At 42.3% G+C, this 19,521-nt stretch overlaps 1 protein-coding gene across 6 annotated transcripts in view; it reads right to left on the bottom strand.

Moving 5' to 3' along the window:
* LOC142210806 (oxysterols receptor LXR-beta-like) overlaps positions 1 to 19,521 on the bottom strand; it is a 50,034-nt gene that overhangs the window by 14,806 nt on the left and 15,707 nt on the right. For 5 of the 6 annotated variants that reach the window (XM_075280242.1, XM_075280240.1, XM_075280237.1 and 2 more), the window contains 6 exons: positions 15,029 to 15,123; positions 14,183 to 14,261; positions 12,750 to 12,911; positions 11,901 to 12,062; positions 7,916 to 8,185; positions 3,395 to 3,615 (listed from right to left, as the gene is read on the bottom strand). In XM_075280242.1, coding sequence (XP_075136343.1) covers positions 3,395 to 3,615; positions 7,916 to 8,185; positions 11,901 to 12,062; positions 12,750 to 12,911; positions 14,183 to 14,222 — 855 coding nt within the window. In that variant the 5' untranslated portion in view covers positions 14,223 to 14,261; positions 15,029 to 15,123. The remainder of the gene's footprint in view (positions 1 to 3,394; positions 3,616 to 7,915; positions 8,186 to 11,900; positions 12,063 to 12,749; positions 12,912 to 14,182; positions 14,262 to 15,028; positions 15,124 to 19,521) is intronic. The other variant, XM_075280243.1, reaches the window with a different exon arrangement.

The raw sequence follows: 19,521 nt of genomic DNA, 5'->3' as shown, positions 1-19,521 counted from the left end.
ACATGAAATGTAAATTGCAAGATACAGCACTTATGACTTGTCGGTCAGAAATGGGAGTCCGCATTCTCACGACATTAACTGAGAACATCATAAATAAAAAACAAAAACAGGAGGGGGAAAACATAGGAAAAAGAAAAAAAAAAAGACGATGAGGAGGTGGAAAAGGGGGAAGGTCCAGAAGTATAGCATCATATGAAAGCTGTATTTAAGGAATCTGTATGAAAACATTAATTAAGTGAACATAAAACAAAATCAGGAAGTATACTGTCTCCTGAAAGCAAACCAGGGTTGCCAAAGGTCCACAAAAACTTGATGTTTACGAAGTTCCCAACTGTATAACTCCTCCAATCTAGCTAATTTGTCTACTTTGCATACCCATTCCTCAATTGTAGGCGGGTCCTTTTCCAGCCAATGTAAAGGAATTAATATTTTAGCTGCTTGGACTAATAGAGTGGCTAAATTGCGTTTAGAAGGGGCCCAAAAGTTCTCAGGTAATTCCAACAGTACTGATGTTGGTGACAGTGTAATATTAGGGGGGCCAACTTTGCGTAGGATGTTCTCCACCTGAGACCAGAATTGCTTAATTTTCCTACAATGCCAAAACATTTGTCCCAGCGTACCTCCAGAAGATTCGCATCTCCAACAGATATCATTAGCACGTAATCCCATCCTTTGCAAGTCAGCCGGGGCATGGTACCATCTTGTCATGATTTTAAAGGATGGCCAAGGTTCTATTCCCTTCCAGCTGCGATTTAAGTAAGTGCACTACACACAGCCACATAGTCATTTAGTGCTACATGGTGTTGCTGAAGAGTCCTGCATGATCATGCTGTTCTATCACCATTACTAGCAATGGAGGAGATATATTAAGACAGTCATTTCCAGTCCTCATCCATTCCCCCACAGGCCAAGGTTTCAGCTACAGTGAAGGAAATAATTATTTGATCCCTTGCTAATTTTGTAAGTTTGCCTAATAACAAAGACATGAAGAGTCTATAATTTTAAGGGGGAGTTCACACAAAGTGGAGAGCAATCTGGCACGTATACGCGTGTCAGCAGTTTGCGCGCTCAAAAAGATCCCATTGATTTCAATGGGAGTTACAAGTGTATACGCTCGTAACTCCCATTGAAATCAATGGGATCTTTTTGAGCGCGCAAACTGATGACACGCGTATACGTGCCAGATTGCGCTCCACTTTACTATGTGTGAATTCCCCCTAAGGGTAGGTTAATTTTAACAATGAGAGATAGAATATCAAAAATAAAATACAGAAAATCACATTGTATAACTTTTATAAATTTATATGCTCTTTGCAGAGAGAAATAAGTATTTGAACCCCTACCAACCATTAAGAGTTCTGGCTCCTACAGACCAGTCAGGGACAAGATCATAGACCTGCACAAGGCTGGAATGTGCTACAAAACCATAAATAATATACTGGGTGAGAAGGAGACAACTGTTGGTCCAATAGAAAATGGAAGAAATACAAAAAGACTGTCAATAGACAACAATCTGAGGCTCCATGCAAAATCTTATCTCGTGGGGTATCCTTGATCATGAGGTAGGTGAGAGATCAGCCAAAAACTATACAGGGAAAACATGTTAATGATCTCAAGGCAGTAGGGACCACAGTCACCAAGAAAACATTAGTAACACATTATGCCATAATGGATTAAAATTCTGCACTGCCCGCAAGGTCCCCCTGCTCAAGAAGGCCCATGTGCAGGCCTGTCCAAAGTTTGCCAATGAACACCTGAATAATTCTGAGTGATTGGGAGAAGGTGCTGTGGGCAGATGGGACAAAAAAAAAAAAAAAAAAAGAGCTCTTTGGCATTAATTCAACTCGCCATGTTTGGAGGAAGAGAAATGCTGCCTATAACCCAAAGAACACCGTCCCCACTGTCAAGCACAGAGGGGTAAACATTATGTTTTAGGGGGTTTCTCTGCTAAGGGCACAGGACTATTTCACCTCATCAATGGGATGATGGATCAAGCCATGTACCATAAAATCCTGAGAGACAACCTCCTTCCCTCCGACAGCACATTAAAAATTGGGTAGTGTTTTTCTTCCAGCAGGACAATGACCCAAAACATACAGCCAAGGCAACAAAGGAGTGGCTAAAAAAGAAGTACATTAAGGTCATGGATTGGCCTAGTCAGTCTCCAGACCTTAATCCCATAGAAAACTTATGGAGGGAGCTGAAGCTCCAAGATGCCAAGTGACAGCCTCAAAATCTTATTGATTTAGCGATGATATGGAAAGAGGAGTGGACCAAAATTCCTCCTGACGTGCTCAAATCTCAATAACAACTACAAAAAACGTCAACGGTCTTGCCACCAAGTATTAAGTCTTATTTGCCAGAGGGATCAAATACTTATTTCTCTATGTAAAATGCAAATAAATTTATAAAATTTATACAATGTGTTTTTCTGGATTATATTTTTGATATTCTCTCTCTCTCTCTCTCTCACTGTTAACATTAACCTACCCTTAAAATTATAGACTGTTCATGTCTGTCAGTGGGCAAACTTACAAAATAAGCAAGGGGTCAATTAATTATTTCCTTCACTGGATAATTCATATTCTTCAGCATCATTTACAGTAAATCTGATGGACTGAGACATGCTGATCTTGGCCTGCTTCGATCCTCAACCCAAATTTCTTAAAAAGTGCCAAGCGGGTACCCGCATTTGTGGTGCATCTCTTTCAGGGCAGGTGTTGCAGATATGGCTACAGGTACCCCTCAGTACTTTGGATCTATGTGTGTTCTGCTGGCTCTTCTTTGACTAGGCATGTATACTCTAATACGGCTTATGGGCATGGTATTTAAAATGATATAATGTGTACATGTATTTACTCCTTGTTATTTAGCTTAGATACCATTTGGTATTACTTACTTTTTGTTACTTATTGTGGATTAAAATCCTTAGCTATTGAAGGAGTTAGGTACATGTCCAGGTGTTTGTCTCTGGAGCTAGTTACATATTCATCTACTATACATCTACTTTACACCTATCTGTCCAGTATTTTACTGTCTGACTTTGTGTGTGCATAGATTTGATTTTTTGTACCTGTCATGCCTATTATGTCTGCAATTATATATTCTATGATATATCATGCATGATATTTATCTATATTCTCACCTGCCTTATATGTTTCTCTGGTGTTGTGTTGTCCGGATCATGTTCTTTACCATCTGCTGTTATTTTATGATATATGACTAAATAAATATTTTGTATTTTACCTATTACTGTTCAACTATTTATGGCCACATATCTTTGGTTGTTGTGATGTGTCAAAGTTGCACCACTTCTACCTTTCTAGCATAAATTAGTGAATTCCCCAGTGTTTGAAAAAGCAGCTTCATTTACACAAGTAATAGTGGATCCTACCGTTACTTTGGGCTGGTCACTAAACGACCGCTTGTTGCATTGCTGCTGTGCAGAGACTAGCTGCTGGATCATTTCTTCTTGCTGGGGTGTGAGCTGTACAATATCCTGCGTGACCATGCAAGGACTGGGTGGAATTAAAACCGCAGATGACCGAACCACATCTTCATCTTGTTGCTGTTTTTTGATCTTTTTGCTTCGGATCTGCTCTTCAGAAAGCACACCTAACATAACATGGAGAAGGATCACAAATGTTTTGTTAATACCGGCCAGATTAAGAATAACTTTTTCATTGTGGACACTGAGTGAATTTATGTAGAATGCAGATAAGATGTTGTAAAATCTCATCAACTTTTGCTGTTACAGTAAACCTTGTTGTGAGGAGTCATCCTGAATGTAAGAAATACAGGAACAGTAAAATAACCAGAACGATGTTCAATCACATGCAGCAGATTTTACTGCAGAAATTTCAGTGACTAAAGCTTGAAGGAGCTTGCACAAATCCATTTACTTGTCTCAATAATAACTCTGTTGAGAAGAGTGGAACAGATATTCCATCACAGAGGTTTCTGCAACAAACCTGCTGAACGTGACAAAGGTTTCTGTAGCAGAAAATCCAGTGCATTTGCCACAGTAAAACTTCACACCAAATGCGGCTTTTAGCAGTGGATTATATTGCCGAATTCCTGGCGTTTTGCCACAGATTTCCCCCCTTTTGCGGCAAAGTTAAAATCCAACCTCAGACCCTGAATTAGTTATAATATAAAACAGAAGTTTTGCTTGAAGTGTTACTTTAGGTCTGCTTTAATATTTGCCTTCAGACTCTAGAAAAAATTAGGTATCCAACTACCATACACAGTAATAAGTCTACTGGTAAGGCCTTATTCACAAGTTTACATATCGTGGACAGCATATTCATCCAATGTACCGTATATACTCGAGTATAAGCAGAGTTTTTCAGCACAGTTTATGTGCTGAAAAAGTGTGCCTCGGCTTATACTCGCGTCAATACAGTAATTGAAAATGTCAAATGACTGGTCCGCAGTGAAAGACATCTGTGGGAGGCTGCTGGAGCAGCGATAGGTGAGTGGTGAGGCAGCGCTGCCTCCAGGACCGCCCCAAGATGTTTCCAGAGCATCTTCTCTGCCTTGGAAACATCTTAAGGCGGCCCTGGAGACAGCGCTGCCTCACCGACCACCTATCGGCAGCAGCGCTGTTCCAGCGGCCTCCCACAGATGTCTTTTACTGCAGACCAGTGAAATTACCACTCGAGTCAATACGGTAATTGACTCGACTGTATGGACTCGCTGCAGCTGGCCTCCGCTCCAGTCCCGGCCCCCTCCCCCGGCTACAACACACGCCGGGTGACGTGGCCACGCTAGCTCAGGCCCACACCCGGCGTATGTCGATGACATCTTACTGCGTCATCACGCCCCCTACACTGAGACGCAGGAGCAGCCGCAGGAGAAGATGAGCAGTGGCGGCAGCAGGAGCAGCAGCGCGACGTCGGTAAGGGGGCGTTCACACTACCATCATTGTCCGACAGGTAGTGTCTGCTGCTAGTGTCTGTTCAAAATCTTGCACGGACATTAGCAGCGGACACTAGCTGTGTCCGTGACACTTTTCATTCATTTAAATGGCGATCGGGTGCGTTCTTTTGCACTCCGTGCCTGTCCTTAACTGTCCGTTTGTAAAGATGTCCGACTTTTCATGCGGACAGAAAAACCTACGTCGGGTTTTGCTGTCCGCGTGAAAAGTCGGATATCTTTACAAACGGACAGTTAAGGACAGGCATGGAGTGCAAAAGAACGCACCCGATCGCCATTTAAATGAATGAAAAGTGTCACGGACACAGCTAGTGTCCGCTGCTAATGTCCGTGCAAGATTTTGAACGGAGACTACCTGTCGGACAATGACGGTAGTGTGAACGCCCCCTAAGTATGAGAACTTAATGTTCGTTTGTCCCCGGGCCTGCTCACAGCCGAATCCCGCGTCACTTTATACTATAGGTCGCGGAGGCCGGCAGTGAGTAGGCCCGAGCCCCAGCCGCGATCCCAGTGCCGCTATTATTATACTCGGGGGGTCTGTACGGCAACAGGCTGCTACTGCTACCATAAGGCTTTGGGCCTGTATGATAATGCCTCAGATGTCTGGTAGCAGTAGCAGCCTGTTGCCATACAGGCCCAAAGCCTGTGCTAGCAGTAACAGGCTATTACTACAACCACAGGCTTTGGGCCTAATATGGTAATATCCCAGACACGTGACATCTGGGATTTTACCATATAGGCCTGAAGCCGGCTAGGATTAACATGAGCACAAACAGAATGTCATGCGTTTTCCCACCTCAGCTTATACTCAAGTCAATAAGTTTTCCCCGTTTTTTGTGGTAAAATTAGGGGGGTTGGCTTATATTCGAGTATATACGGGTATGTATGAATGTTTTTAACAAAAAGCAGTTTTTTTTTCCCCACTTAAGTGGATGCATTACAGAGCTTATCAATGGTAATATTATATATATATATATATATATATATATATATATATATATATATATATATAATATATACATACATATACATATATATATATACATATATATATATATATATATATATATATATATATATATATATATATATATATATATATAACCGCCACAGATGGCATCCATGTGTCATCTGTTTTTCCTGGACCGTGAAAGTATCACAACTGAAAAATGATGAATGATATTTTTATTTATGCATGTGAAAAACTTCAACCACAGGCGGCACACAACTCATATGCAAGCAGGACAGAGTGCTGTCTGAGATTTTAACTATCCTTGACCATCTACAAAATGCGGATGTGTGAAAACAGTGCAAACTTATGGGATATTACAAGTAGCAGTCTGATGGCTCCCCCAGAAACCAAAAGAAAATTATTATAATACTAGCTGGTACCCGCGACTTCGTCTGCGGTGATTGTAGAAGTGGGTATAGACAGGCATGGGTAAGGTTTTCGTACTGTGTATAAGGTATGGGATATGAAATGTAACTTTGTATCTTGTTTTTGCTGTAATTCAGAGAATATGTGAGACTTTTGTGTTGAAGTTAATTTGTATTTGAGCTGCTATACGGTGTTGTGAGAAACTTTACATAGTGACTTTGGGACAGAAGTATTTGAAGTTAACCCTTTCCTGCGGATGGCATTTTTTGATTTTCGTTTTTGACTCCCCTCCTTCTAAACCCCATAACTTTTTTATTTCTCCGCTCCCAGAGCCATATGAGGTCTTAATTTTTCCTGGGACAAATTTTTCTTCATGATGCCACCATTATTTATTCTATATAATGTACTGGGAAGCAGGGAAAAAATTCAGAATGGGGTGGATTTGAAGAAAAAATGCATTTCTGCGACTTTCTTACGGGCTTTGGTTTTACGGCGTTCACTGTGCAACCAAAATGACATGTCCCCTGTATTCTGTGTTTCGTTATGATTCCGGGGATACCAAATTTATATGGTTTTATTTACATTTTGACCCCTTAAAAAAAATCCAAAACTGTGTTAAAAAATTATTTTTTGAAAAGTGGCCATATTCTGACAGCCGTAACTTTTTTATACGTGCGTGTACGGGGATGTATAGGGCGTCTTTTTTTGCGGGACCGGGTGTGCTTTGTAGTTCTACCATTTTCGGGAAATGTTATTGCTTTGATCACTTTTTATTCAAATTTTTATCAGAATCAAAACAGTGAAAAAATGGCAGTTCGGCACTTTTGACCATTTTTCCCGCTACAGCGTTTACCGAACAGGAAAAATATTTGTGTAGCTTTGTAGAGCGGGTGATTTCAGACGTGGGGATACCTAACATGTATGTGTTTCACAGTTTTTAACTACTTTTATATGTGTTCTAGGGAAAGGGGGGTGATTTGAATTTTTAATCCTTTTTATTTATTTTTTTATATTTTTTTTTACTTTTTTAAACTTTTTTTTTTGCATTTATAAGACCGCCTAGGGGTATTGACATGGGTGGGCGGTGTTGCGGATTGTCAGAGCGGTGGGGGTCGGCAAACATGGCTGCTCCGGAGCGTTAAAGAGAGCCTCCTGGAGTATCGTTAAGGTGAGGGGCAAAGTGGTAAAGTATATGTATATGTGATTGTGTGGGGTTAGGGGCTAGGCTGTAGAGGGCAATATGAATTTTGTGGCTTGCTATGGTCCAAAGTGTGTGAGATTGCAGAGATGGTGGTGTGAGTTTGGGTTTTGTGGGGGTCCTGGCACAAACGTATGTGCGCTATTGTGACAAAAAGTAGCCTATTGTTTAATCGGGTGTATTAACTATGTTTGTGGAAAATTTCAGCCAAATCGGTGGAGCGGTTTTTCCGTGATTGAGGAACAAACATCCGAACATGCAAACATCCAAACACACAAACCCACAAACTTTCACATTTATAATATTAATAGGATTAAATAGTAAAGGAAAGCAGTTTTTAACTATACACCTCTTCCTGTCCAGGAAAATCTTAATTTCTTAAAAATCTTAAGTTTACTTACACTGTTCACGCATGCCGGCCTCTCTGCACTTCCGTAGCCGGCATTCCTGGCACTTGCGACGCATATACATGTCCATCTGGCATTTGCCATTGTTCTTGCAGGTATACTTGGCATTTTTGATGACACTACGCCTGAAGAAACCTTTACAACCTTCACAGCTTAGCACATTATAATGGAATCCAGAGGCCTTGTCTCCGCACACACTGCACACTTCATTGCCCAGCATCTTCGGTGCAGGACCCTTCTTTCTTTTACGCTCAGGTTCTTCTGCTGTTAAAGTAATAAAATAAAGACTTAAAAAAAAAAATACTAGCTTTTTAAAATGGGGAACATGTATAGAAATAGAATGGAATTGGCTAAATATACATAATGTACAAATATTTCACAGAAAAATATAAATAAAATATCAAAGTTGACCGGTTTAGTTTGACTGAAAAAAAGCTGGCAATAGTTCACACTGTATGTCAGTATTAGTAAATAAGCCCCAAATTGCCTTTATTAGTCACCGCTCTGTCAATCTGACAAAGGCACTATCACGATCCACAGCCATCTTAAATGGAGTGTTTGGTTTAAGACAAATAAGGCTGGGTTCACACTACACTTGGGGTTTCCGGCTTTGAATCTGCTTGAAAAATGCAGAGAGAATTTGCCGGACTTCTCTCCGCATTTTTCAGGCGGAAACCCGGCAGAAGCCATTATAGCTTACGGTGTCCACAGGTAACTGTTTTTTAAGTAGATTAAGTTTCTGGTCTTCGGGTCCACTTGGGAACCTGAAGAACGTAAAGCCGTATGCTAGTGTGAACCTGTATAAATCACTGTATAAATGAACAGTTCTAAAACTTAGTATTGTACTTTGTGCTACTCTCAGTGGAAGTGGATACAATTTTATCTAGAGTATACGATGCTCTGTGAATGAAACAGCCTGAACTCAAGACTCACACACACTGTGCCAAAATAGCTGATAGTACTGTGTAGATTTGCTGATGTATTCAGCTTACAGAACATAGTCTAGTCTGCATACAACTGTATCCACCTTTCAGCATAGCACAGGATTAGGTATATAAGGGATTTGTTCTCAGTTACTGATAACACACACGTCTTGAAAACGGTAAGGAACAGAAAATACAAAGTTTAGTTGCATATAAAAAAATAAATAAAAATATTGAACAAGAACTAAATAAACAAGGGCACAACGTAAAGAATTCTAAGGGAGCGTTCACACTACAGTCGGTGTCTGACATGTAGTGTCCGCTCAAAATCTGTCTCGGACACTAGGAGCGGACACTAGCTGTGTCCGTGACACCTGCCATTCATCTCAATGGGCATCGGGTGCATGCAGGGTTCCTCTGTCCGCTTGTGAAGTCGGACATCTTCACTTGCGGACAGGAAAGGACGGGCACGGAGTGCAAAAGAACGCACCCGATGCCCATTGAGATGAATGGCAGGTGTCACGGACACAGCTAGTGTCCGCTCCTAGTGTCCGAGACAGATTTTGAGCGGACACTAGGAGCGGACACCGACGGTAGTGTGAACGTCCCCTAAGAGTAACAAAACAATTAGGACATACCATCAAAATGATATACAGTCTCTATTGAAACATTTCAAACCTCAAAAAGGTTAAAAAAAACAAAAAAAACACAACCACACACACACACACACCTTATAGGGTACAACAACTTTTCAATAAAAGTTGAAATATTGGCTTCTTCCCAGGTGCGTGGCTTGTGCATGTTGCTGTGAGGTCCGGGACAGCAACCATAAATTTCTGGGGTCCAAACCTGCTAGTCACCCTCCTGAGTATGTCTAGGGGGAAGAGACTCGACCTCCTCCTTTCTTCCACCTAGGGCGCGGCACTGGTTCACTTTGCCAGACTTCACCCAGAAGCTCTGCTGTACAGCAAGGCACCAACACGGTGCTGTTTTCATCTAGCCTGCTCTCACGCTGATGGATTTCAGACTCCACTCCTCACAGAGCTCTGTGTTATGCTGGGAGCACTACCTACCACAGCTGACCCGGAGGCTCAAGTAGCTAGACTGGAGGAGAGACAAACGATAAGGTCCTCTGATAGAAGCAGCCCTAGAGATGTTTTGTGCAGAGTGCTGTTTTTTCAGGGGAAGGCAGCTTCTTACAAAAACGCCTGGAGGACGGGTCACCCTCTTGCTCGAAGTCTCCAGGTGCACTCTTACAATGAGGAGGCAACTGAAACCATTGATGGACAGTGCCAGAGAGGCAGGTGCCACATACCGCAGGAGTCACCCCTTTCATCTGGTACTCCAAAGACGCGCCACAGAGATTATCATATGCATTCCTGACAACCTGGATGTGTCAACCTCATTTTTGGCACCTCTTCGATTGCCACTTCAGGTTGGGCTTTACCACCACTACTGCCTAGGATGCCCAGGATCTCCTCATCATCTAGTAGGGACTCTCCACCCACTCCATCTTCTCGCCAGGCTCAGGCTTCAGTGTGCTCCATGCTCTTGGGTGATGCTCCATCTCTTCCTCTCACTTCAGGAAGCACCACTTGTCCACGTGATTCTTGACCTGTGGCACATGCTGTCCATTTGCACCTGTTACCCCCCATGTCACTTCTTCCTTAACACCCCCCCCCCCCCCCCTTCTGTCTGCCACAGTCATTTCCCTAGCATGGCTATTGTTGTGTACCTGGGTCAGTTAATCCTTTGCATGTTGTCACATGGACTGTTGACTGTACTTGCTCATTTGGCCTTCCACCTCCCCCTCTAGCCTCTTACCTTCTCAACCCCCTTTCCCTCCTTTCCACTACTGCAACAAGTTATCCACAGGAACCAATCGGGCTTTATGCTGACATGGTGTGTGAGAACACTACCCAGAAAGTCAATATCCTTCACTAAGTCACGCCCATCACGACCCTTCTCTCTGATAGAGAGCGCTCCAATCCACTATATTTGTATCCTCTCTCTTGGCCTTGGCCCACATATGCGCTCTTGGATTGCTAGCCTCTATTCCTGCCCCTTAAGTGTCGGTGACAGTGAACGGTCAGCTCATCCTTCACAGATCACACACTCCCTTTATCTCCAGGATGCTTCCTGCTTCATCTGAGTGACATTCCTCTAAAGTCATACAAGGCTTTCTTGGTTCTACACTTGACCAATGCTACCTGAGCCTGTGTGCCTGCCCTGTAAAGATGTCCGGAATCTACCGCGAGTTCTATAAACTAGAGGAGTTGTGTCTGATGGAAGATCTGGCAGCCAAGCTACATGACAACCATCACGTCTTTATGAAGACATAGCATTACTGAACAATATATCAGGACTCCGCGAAATAGAAATCCAACATGCTTTCAACCTGATGGGGACCCACGGGCCACCCTATTCCTCAGGAGGGGTTCCTTCCTTCTTGTCCTGAATCTCTCCCCCTCGCTTTTTGTTCACTCTACTGAGCCTGCTCGCCTCTTCCACCAATCCAATATTTATGACTAATCCTATGGCTAGATCATCAACATTTTTAGCCTGGAAAATACTTTAATGCAGAAATTCCTTTAGATGTGGACAAAAATGTTCTTCAAGTGGACACCTACAACTAACCCCAACCTACTTTAAACAATGGTGACATCCATTGTTAGTGCCTTTTTTTGTGGGAAACCCCGAGGAATATTCCATGCAACCCCAGAGGGAAAACAGTAGATTATACAACCAACTGCGGACCACAAACCCAAGGTTGATTAGGTATTTTAGAAAAAGTGATCACAGTATGAGCACTAACACATCAAACATGTATAAAAGACGTAACAGTCAGAGAAGGCTAGGAATACACACTGACTTGTGCCAATGCAACACCAAACTAGCAAATTATAGTAATCCAGTATGAATGTCAGGTGACAGTAAGTTATGGATCTACCAACTATCATTAGGTATGATATACTAGGCCAACATTGCCATCTAATGTCACCGTGTAGCCCTAACTAGAGGTTTGACTATCTTCTACAGTAACCCAGGACACTCACCAGCACTGTGCGAGGAAACATCTCCATCTGCTCCCAAGGTTTCATTTTCGTTAAGTGCTGAGGAACTGCCTTGAGATTCTGATCGCTCCTCTTTTATGTGCCACTTTTTAGAATTGGCAGAATCTAACAGTAAAGTGTCCACTGACTGGAAGGACTCGCCATCTGTTTAGGAGGATTACAAATCCATTAACACATAAGATCAAGAGTCTCCCCAAACTGACCCACACAACCATTAAAATCCTTGCAGTTTGTACACGTTATATTTTTGGTAAAAATCCTCCACAAGTTAATCAATCAAAAAGCACCAAGATTTGGGACAGTCATAAGACCATCCCATGTTTGCCTACCTTTCCAAAATTTTAAAAGGAGGGTATCACCAAGCTTTTGTTCTAAGCCTATTGACTGAGTTAGCACAGATTAGATTCTGTACAGGTGCTGGTGGCTGCTGTGAACTGCTGATCAGCGGAGGAAAGGGGGCAGGAGTCGGAACACCATTGATTTGATATTGAAGATTTATTTTATGAATTGGTCATCACTATATTAGCAGTATAGAGCGGTACTGCACATGTCCGATGGCCATTTTGGTGTAGTTTGGTGTAGTTTGCTGGAGAAATGAGCATATTGCCAAACATTTGTAATGCACTTTTCCAAAACAAGGGACTCATAGCACATGGACAGTTGTAGAGTAGAGGAGTTAGCGGCTGCTTTATACACATTTATCCCTTACACCCACAAGGGTCAGATGTTTTATAGGAGCCAATTTATCTATCGGTATATCTTTCCATGCAAGGGACTTAAAGCGCAGAGAGCGTTGTGGAGTAGACATTCACTGCCTTCTAGGACACTCACCAGCACTGTGTGAGGAGCCATCTCCATCTGCTCCCAGGATTTCATTTTCGTTGGGTGCTGTGGAACTGCCTTGAGATTCTGATCGCTCCTCCTTTATGTGCCACTTAATAGGACTGGCAGAATCCAACAGTAAATTATCCACAGATTGGAAGGACTCTCCATCTGTTTAGGAAGAGTACAAGCACATTAATGCATAATAGGAAAAGCCTTCCAAAGGAAAAAAAAACAAACTCCAAATTCCTTGTAATTTGCTGCAAAAGGTAGTAGAGGGCTATTCTCCACCATTTCACCAACGGAAGGTGCTGCTAATGGTTGATAGTTTAGACAGGAAAAGAGAAGGAAAATGGAGAAAAATTATTTCTATTTGGAAAAAGTTTGATTATAAGACACCTCACTGAGAAGAAGACAGTCAGTGGTTACACTATTTCAGTACGCAGAATACTACAATTTAGAAACCAGCCTGGGACAACTAGGAATTTAGCATGGTTCACATGGGGGTATGGATATGCTGCTAGGTTTGAGGACTAGGAGAAACATATCTTTGGACTATAAAAGGTGAACAAAATATTTAGACTGCAAAATGTAGGAAATAAAATGAATACCAATTATATATCCTCTAGTGGACACTGCTCTATTGCATGTACACTACATTATACACACACAAACTTTTCCACACAGTATATTTAGACAGCTCTATCTACACACAAACACACAGACTAAATTCTGGCCTGTTCTCCTCCCATGCATGTGTCATGTCAACTTGACCAGCAGCATGTAGAGGGTTGTGTTTTCTTATGCCATGTTTGGCACAAGTATGTCCATTTTCATGGATCAGAACACACTGATCACTAAAACAGCAGGCGCAATTGGTGCTCTACATACTCCACTGTCTATAATAGGACCCATCAGGTGTCTGTTCTTTTAAACAAAAACCGCCAGACAAACAAAAAAAGAAAAGAAATGGAGACTCCAATGCAGATGTGAAACCTGCATTACATAGTCCTTTCCATTACAGTAAGATCTCTTTCACACAGTTCACTGTTGGACAGGAGGTGGGAGAGAGCTGATCATATAAAAAGTTGTCAGGGGTCTGGCACCTCTGGATTTCCATATGCTCACTGTCTGAATGGAGCCACAAACAAACGCATTTGTGGGACTGATGTTTGTGGACACTTTCATTTTCAACTGACTTTCACCACTCTACAAATGACACCCCCCCCCCCCCCCAATGAGGGTCTGAATTGAGTGCTTGTACACGACATTAGCATTATATGCCGGATCTATATTTTCATGTTTAGATGTATGATCCTTTTGTTTGCTGCTTCTTTATCTTCAGTTTTATCTTGTCTTCTAGCTTTCCACTATAACTCATCATCAAATCTAAATCCAGGACTTTTCATTCACTGTATAAGAAGATCAACCAGATTACTTACCGAGTGAAACATCAGAGCCATTGACAGCCGTGGCTGACATATTTGGTCAGGCGTCTCCAGGCATCTTCCAAGCCAAACACTACAGAGAACAGACAAGAAGTCAGAAAACATTACTCATTTTGAATCAGAATTTTCACCTACTGTTCTGCAGTTGGCATCATTTCCCAGCACCAAGCCAATGGATTGCAAATTTTACTATGTTCCAAGGATTTCTTTTTTGCCTTGGAGGAGGTCCTCACTGAGATCAGCAGTACCATAAGGAGCACCCTGGCAGCTGAACTCCTCTTATTATCAGATTTTCAAAAATAATAATAGGCGATCACCAGTCTAACAGACTCCATATAATCTTAACTGGGGCCGCATATTTGAAAGGGGGTTGTCAAGAGATCAGGGGGGAAAAAAAAGGTATGATATTTTTTCCTGCTGAAACAGCATCACTTGTGTGCAGCAGCAGTCTAGTTTACATATGAACGACACTGTACTGTAATACTAAACACAACCAATGGATCAATGGTCTCAAACTAAAAATAAATAAATAAATAAATATTCTGTGTGTCCCCCAAAGCTTAGTCATGTCCCCCTAACTCCTCCTCAGTATGCTGTGACAACAGGCAGTGCTGTGGAGTCGTCCAATTCACAAATAGATAATGATTTAATTCCTATGCAAATATGTACTTTGCAAAGGGTTAAATCTGTGGTGAACACACAAAGGAGAAGCTGCAGATTGGAATGTTTGCAATATGCCCTCAATTTAGTACTTTTTCCCTCCGCACTACAAGTGGATGAGGTTTTAATATACCCATATACTGCTGCAAAAAGGGTCTTCTAAAAGGTCCATATACATACCACTTAATGTTCAGCGGGGAGCTTTATATGGAAATTGAAGTCGTATTTCACGAAAGCGGTCAGATACAACAAGGTCTTGTCTTCAATGCTTGTATCTACAAATAAAAACTTCACTGTAATGCAGAGTAAAATAGATTTAAAGAAAAAAACAAAACACAGAAACAAAGCACGAGGGTCCTGTCTGGGAGCTGAAAATAAATGAAGCATTTCCTAACCAAGTTCCTTAAACTAAATATGACTGCCAGGCACAGGATGTAAAAAAGCAAGCACCCAAAAATTTACAAATGGTCCGCTATCTATTTTTTTCCAAGCAAAAAGTAAAACATAAAAAAGTACCAGACACATAAAAACTCTCCTCCTGGTATTCCTGAGGCCTTGGAACAGTGTGTTCTGGCCCAAAGTGTCCTTGGCTGTATGAGAACTCCAGAGGCGCACAAGTTGGTTCAATTAACAGTAAATTAATCTGAAATGAAAAATCCCCTTTGGAAAGCGGCCGCGTCCCCTCACTATTCCCTACAGATGCACTCCCTGCTGTCTGGGGGGGGCTGAACATCTGCAGCGTTATCAGTGCTGTCTGCACTACCCACACAATACAGAGAGCCGACAGAAGACAAGCTCTTACAGCACAGAGAGGTATAGTTTATTCGAAGTACAGAGAAGAATTACATGACTAGCCATGTTACACTGTCATGAACACTTCTGCTTTAAGTGATGTCCCACTGTCTATCATTATCACAAGCCTTCACTTCCTGTCTGAGTGACCACTGAATTGTGTCTTCTAACAGGCCTGATAAGCAAGGCTCCATCCAGAAAGTCAGAATTAGTTATGGAAGAGGACCCCAAGTTCTGGAAGCTAAGGGCTCGTTCACATGGTGCAAAAGGGGACGGATTTTGTGGCGGAATCCGCCTCAAAATCCGCCCCTCACAATAGAGGTCTATGTAGTCCACTAGCGTTCTTTTTTCCACTAGCGGAAAAAAGAAGCGACATGACCTTTCTTCAGGTGGATTCTACCTCAGGAAATCAATACAAGTGAATGGGAGGCGGAAAAACCACTAGCATTTGTTGGCAAAAAAACGCCAGGCGGTTTTTTCAAGGTCCATTCACTGTGCTAGAGGAAAAACCTGAAACAAAAACCGCCTCAAAAAGCGTTCCAAAAACCGGCTCATGTCAAAAACGCTCCAAAAAAGCTTCCTATTACCTGACCAAATTCCTCAACCACCCTAAGGGCTCATTCACACGGGGAAAGATGGGTCGATTTTGATGCCAAATCCACCTCAAAATCCGCCCCCTCACAATAGAGGTCTATGTAGACGCTAGCTTCCTTTTTTCCGTGAGCTGCTCTTTCTTCAGGCAGATTCCGCGGCTGATACAACCCTGGTGTCCGCCTCGTGATAGCACCCTTCGGACTAGACCCATTTATTTGGGCCTACTCCAGAGCAGGAAGCTGCGACTGTCGCATTTTGATCCTATTCTGACGCGGCTTCAGGACCAAAATACGCAGTCCCGTGCCCCTTGCAAACTAGCCCTAACACGTGTGAACTAGCCCTTAGAGAGCATGTACTTGAAAGAGGGGAAAAACTGGTACCTGACAAAAACTGGTACCTGACAAATCCTTCCCATCTCTATCCTTACATCAGATTACACACACACACATATATATATATATTATATAATATATATATATATATATATATATATATATATATACACACACACTCACCGGCCACTTTATTAGGTACACCTGTCCAACTGCTCGTTAACACTTAATTTCTAATCAGCCAATCACATGGCGGCAACTCAGTGCATTTAGGCATGTAGACATGGTCAAGACAATCTCCTGCAGTTCAAACCGAGCATCAGTATGGGGAAGAAAGGTGATTTGAGTGCCTTTGAACGTGGCATGGTTGTTGGTGCCAGAAGGGCTGGTCTGAGTATTTCAGAAACTGCTGATCTACTGGGATTTTCACGCACAACCATCTCTAGGGTTTACAGAGAATGGTCCGAAAAAGAAAAAACTTCCAGTGGGCGGCAGTTCTGTGGGCGGAAATGCGTTGTTGATGCCAGAGGTCAGAGGAGAATGGCCAGACTGGTTCGAGCTGATAGAAAGGCAACAGTGACTCAAATAGCCACCCGTTACAACCAAGGTAGCCAGAAGAGCATCTCTGAACGCACAGTACGTCGAACTTTGAGGCAGATGGGCTACAGCAGCAGAAGACCACACCGGGTGCCACTCCTTTCAGCTAAGAACAGGAAACTGAGGCTACAATTTGCACAAGCTCATCGAAATTGGACAATTGAAGATTGGAAAAACGTTGCCTGGTCTGATGAGTCTCGATTTCTGCTGCGACATTCGGATGGTAGGGTCAGAATTTGGTGTCAACAACATGAAAGCATGGATCCATCCTGCCTTGTATCAACGGTTCAGGCTGGTGGTGGTGGTGTCATGGTGTGGGGAATATTTTCTTGGCACTCTTTGGGCCCCTTGGTACCAATTGAGCATTGTTGCAACGCCAAAGCCTACCTGAGTATTGTTGCTGACCATGTCCATCCCTTTATGACCACAATGTACCCAACATCTGATGGCTACTTTCAGCAGGATAATGCGCCATGTCATAAAGCTGGAATCATCTCAGACTGGTTTATTGAACATGACAATGAGTTCACTGTACTCCAATGGCCTCCACAGTCACCAGATCTCAATCCAATAGAGCATCTTTGGGATGTGGTGGAACGGGAGATTCGCATCATGGATGTGCAGCCGACAAATCTGCGGCAACTGTGTGATGCCATCATGTCAATCTCTGAGGAATGCTTCCAGCACCTTGTTGAATCTATGCCACGAAGAATTGAGGCAGTTCTGAAGGCAAAAGGGGGTCCAACCCATTACTAGCATGGTGTACCTAATAAAGTGGCCAGTGAGTGTATATATGTATTTTATACACATACACACACATATTCTCACAGATCAGCAAGAACCGCTGGCTGATTTCAGTTCCGAGCACTACAGTGTTGGGAAGGCAGCTCAGTATTATATTAAGGACAGTAAAGCTCCATGCACACAATGGTGTGTGAGAGCCATGTTTTTAGCGGTCAGTACAGTGATGTATTATTTTCTATGGCCCCATACACATGCCATGTAGGACCAGTCCTATCCCTGTCTGTTTTGAAGCCTGGACTTATTGCAGGAAATTAACTGGCCAGTATTAGGTACATGGGTACTATCTGTGCAGTTCTCAAGAGCTACGTTCACGGGAACAAGGACCTCTCATATGCTGCTACAGTAACCCCTACGTGAACATATGTCTAATGTAATTTGGAATATAAATCTATCTATAACAAAAAACATTGCAGATTCTAAATCATCAAGTGCATATAACTGCTGAGAGTTATATATTGCACTGACAATAAACCTGTATATTTATCATAGCCAATAAAGTGTTTTTTGTAGTATTAATGAAATTCCTTTATATATTACCAGTGACATAAATGTGTGTACTTTATGGGACAAACCCAACCAATGAATGAAATAGACAGTCACTACAAGTCAAAGAAAGTCTTGCAGATGGTTTCCACAGGTGGCGATCAGTTCTTTCTTGAGAGAAGTCTACTGCTGGAAGGACAAACACTTCTTACTGTCATTATTACTTCTGAAAGGTGCCCAATCTTTGGTTCCCTTGAAGCAGACAAGATACTCCTTTTTCCCCTTCTCTGCCTACGTAATAAACATACTGAGCCTAGCGTGCACGTTTATGATGGAGCGGGGGGAAACAACTGAATTAATATGTAGGGTCGCCATTTACTCTACAACATTCCAAGGTTTCCAACAAAGTAGAATGCTATTGAATGCTTTCCAATTCTTTTCAGCCAATGCCCCGATTGCTTAGCCTATATGACTGTCATAGTGGTACTAGCATTTTCCACTAAAGACACAGCACCACTTAGCAAATTCCCTGATAAAACCCCAATAGACAGAAATGACCGGTAGTAACCTTCATAGACTTCCTGAAATAATGCAACTGCATGAGTTTATCCTTCAGCTGCAATAAGCTGTGCACCATCCTATGATTCACAATATGTGCTAAGCAAAGACAATGAACAAAGTCCACGAGACACTAGAGCTAGGGTATTCCTTCTCAGCCATGATGTACGCGGGGCAGGGTCTATTTTGTTGCACAACGTGCACATGAACTGCAGTGACCGCATGGTCTACAAAGGTGAGAAATTAGTGAAACTCTGTACCCTGGACAACCACATGCATAATACATCATTGCTGACGAAAGCCACCATTTTATCTTTAACAAGACCCAGGTAGCTTTCTTTTTCCTTCTTGTCTATGAATGATCTTGTCAATTGCCCAATCAGATTTGGCTTATTAGTTCCTAAAGTCTGGAGAACTTGTGCCATAACAGGTGAAATCCACAAATAGGGACGGAAATACAGATCATCAATATTCCACCAGACAATAATATTACCGAAGAAAGGTATGTATGGA

The sequence above is a fragment of the Leptodactylus fuscus genome, chromosome 6, assembly GCF_031893055.1.
Source record: "Leptodactylus fuscus isolate aLepFus1 chromosome 6, aLepFus1.hap2, whole genome shotgun sequence".
Lineage (NCBI taxonomy): Eukaryota > Metazoa > Chordata > Amphibia > Anura > Leptodactylidae > Leptodactylus > Leptodactylus fuscus.
The sequence above is the reverse complement of the archived record's forward strand: the minus strand, read 5'-3'. Positions and strand labels throughout refer to the sequence as shown.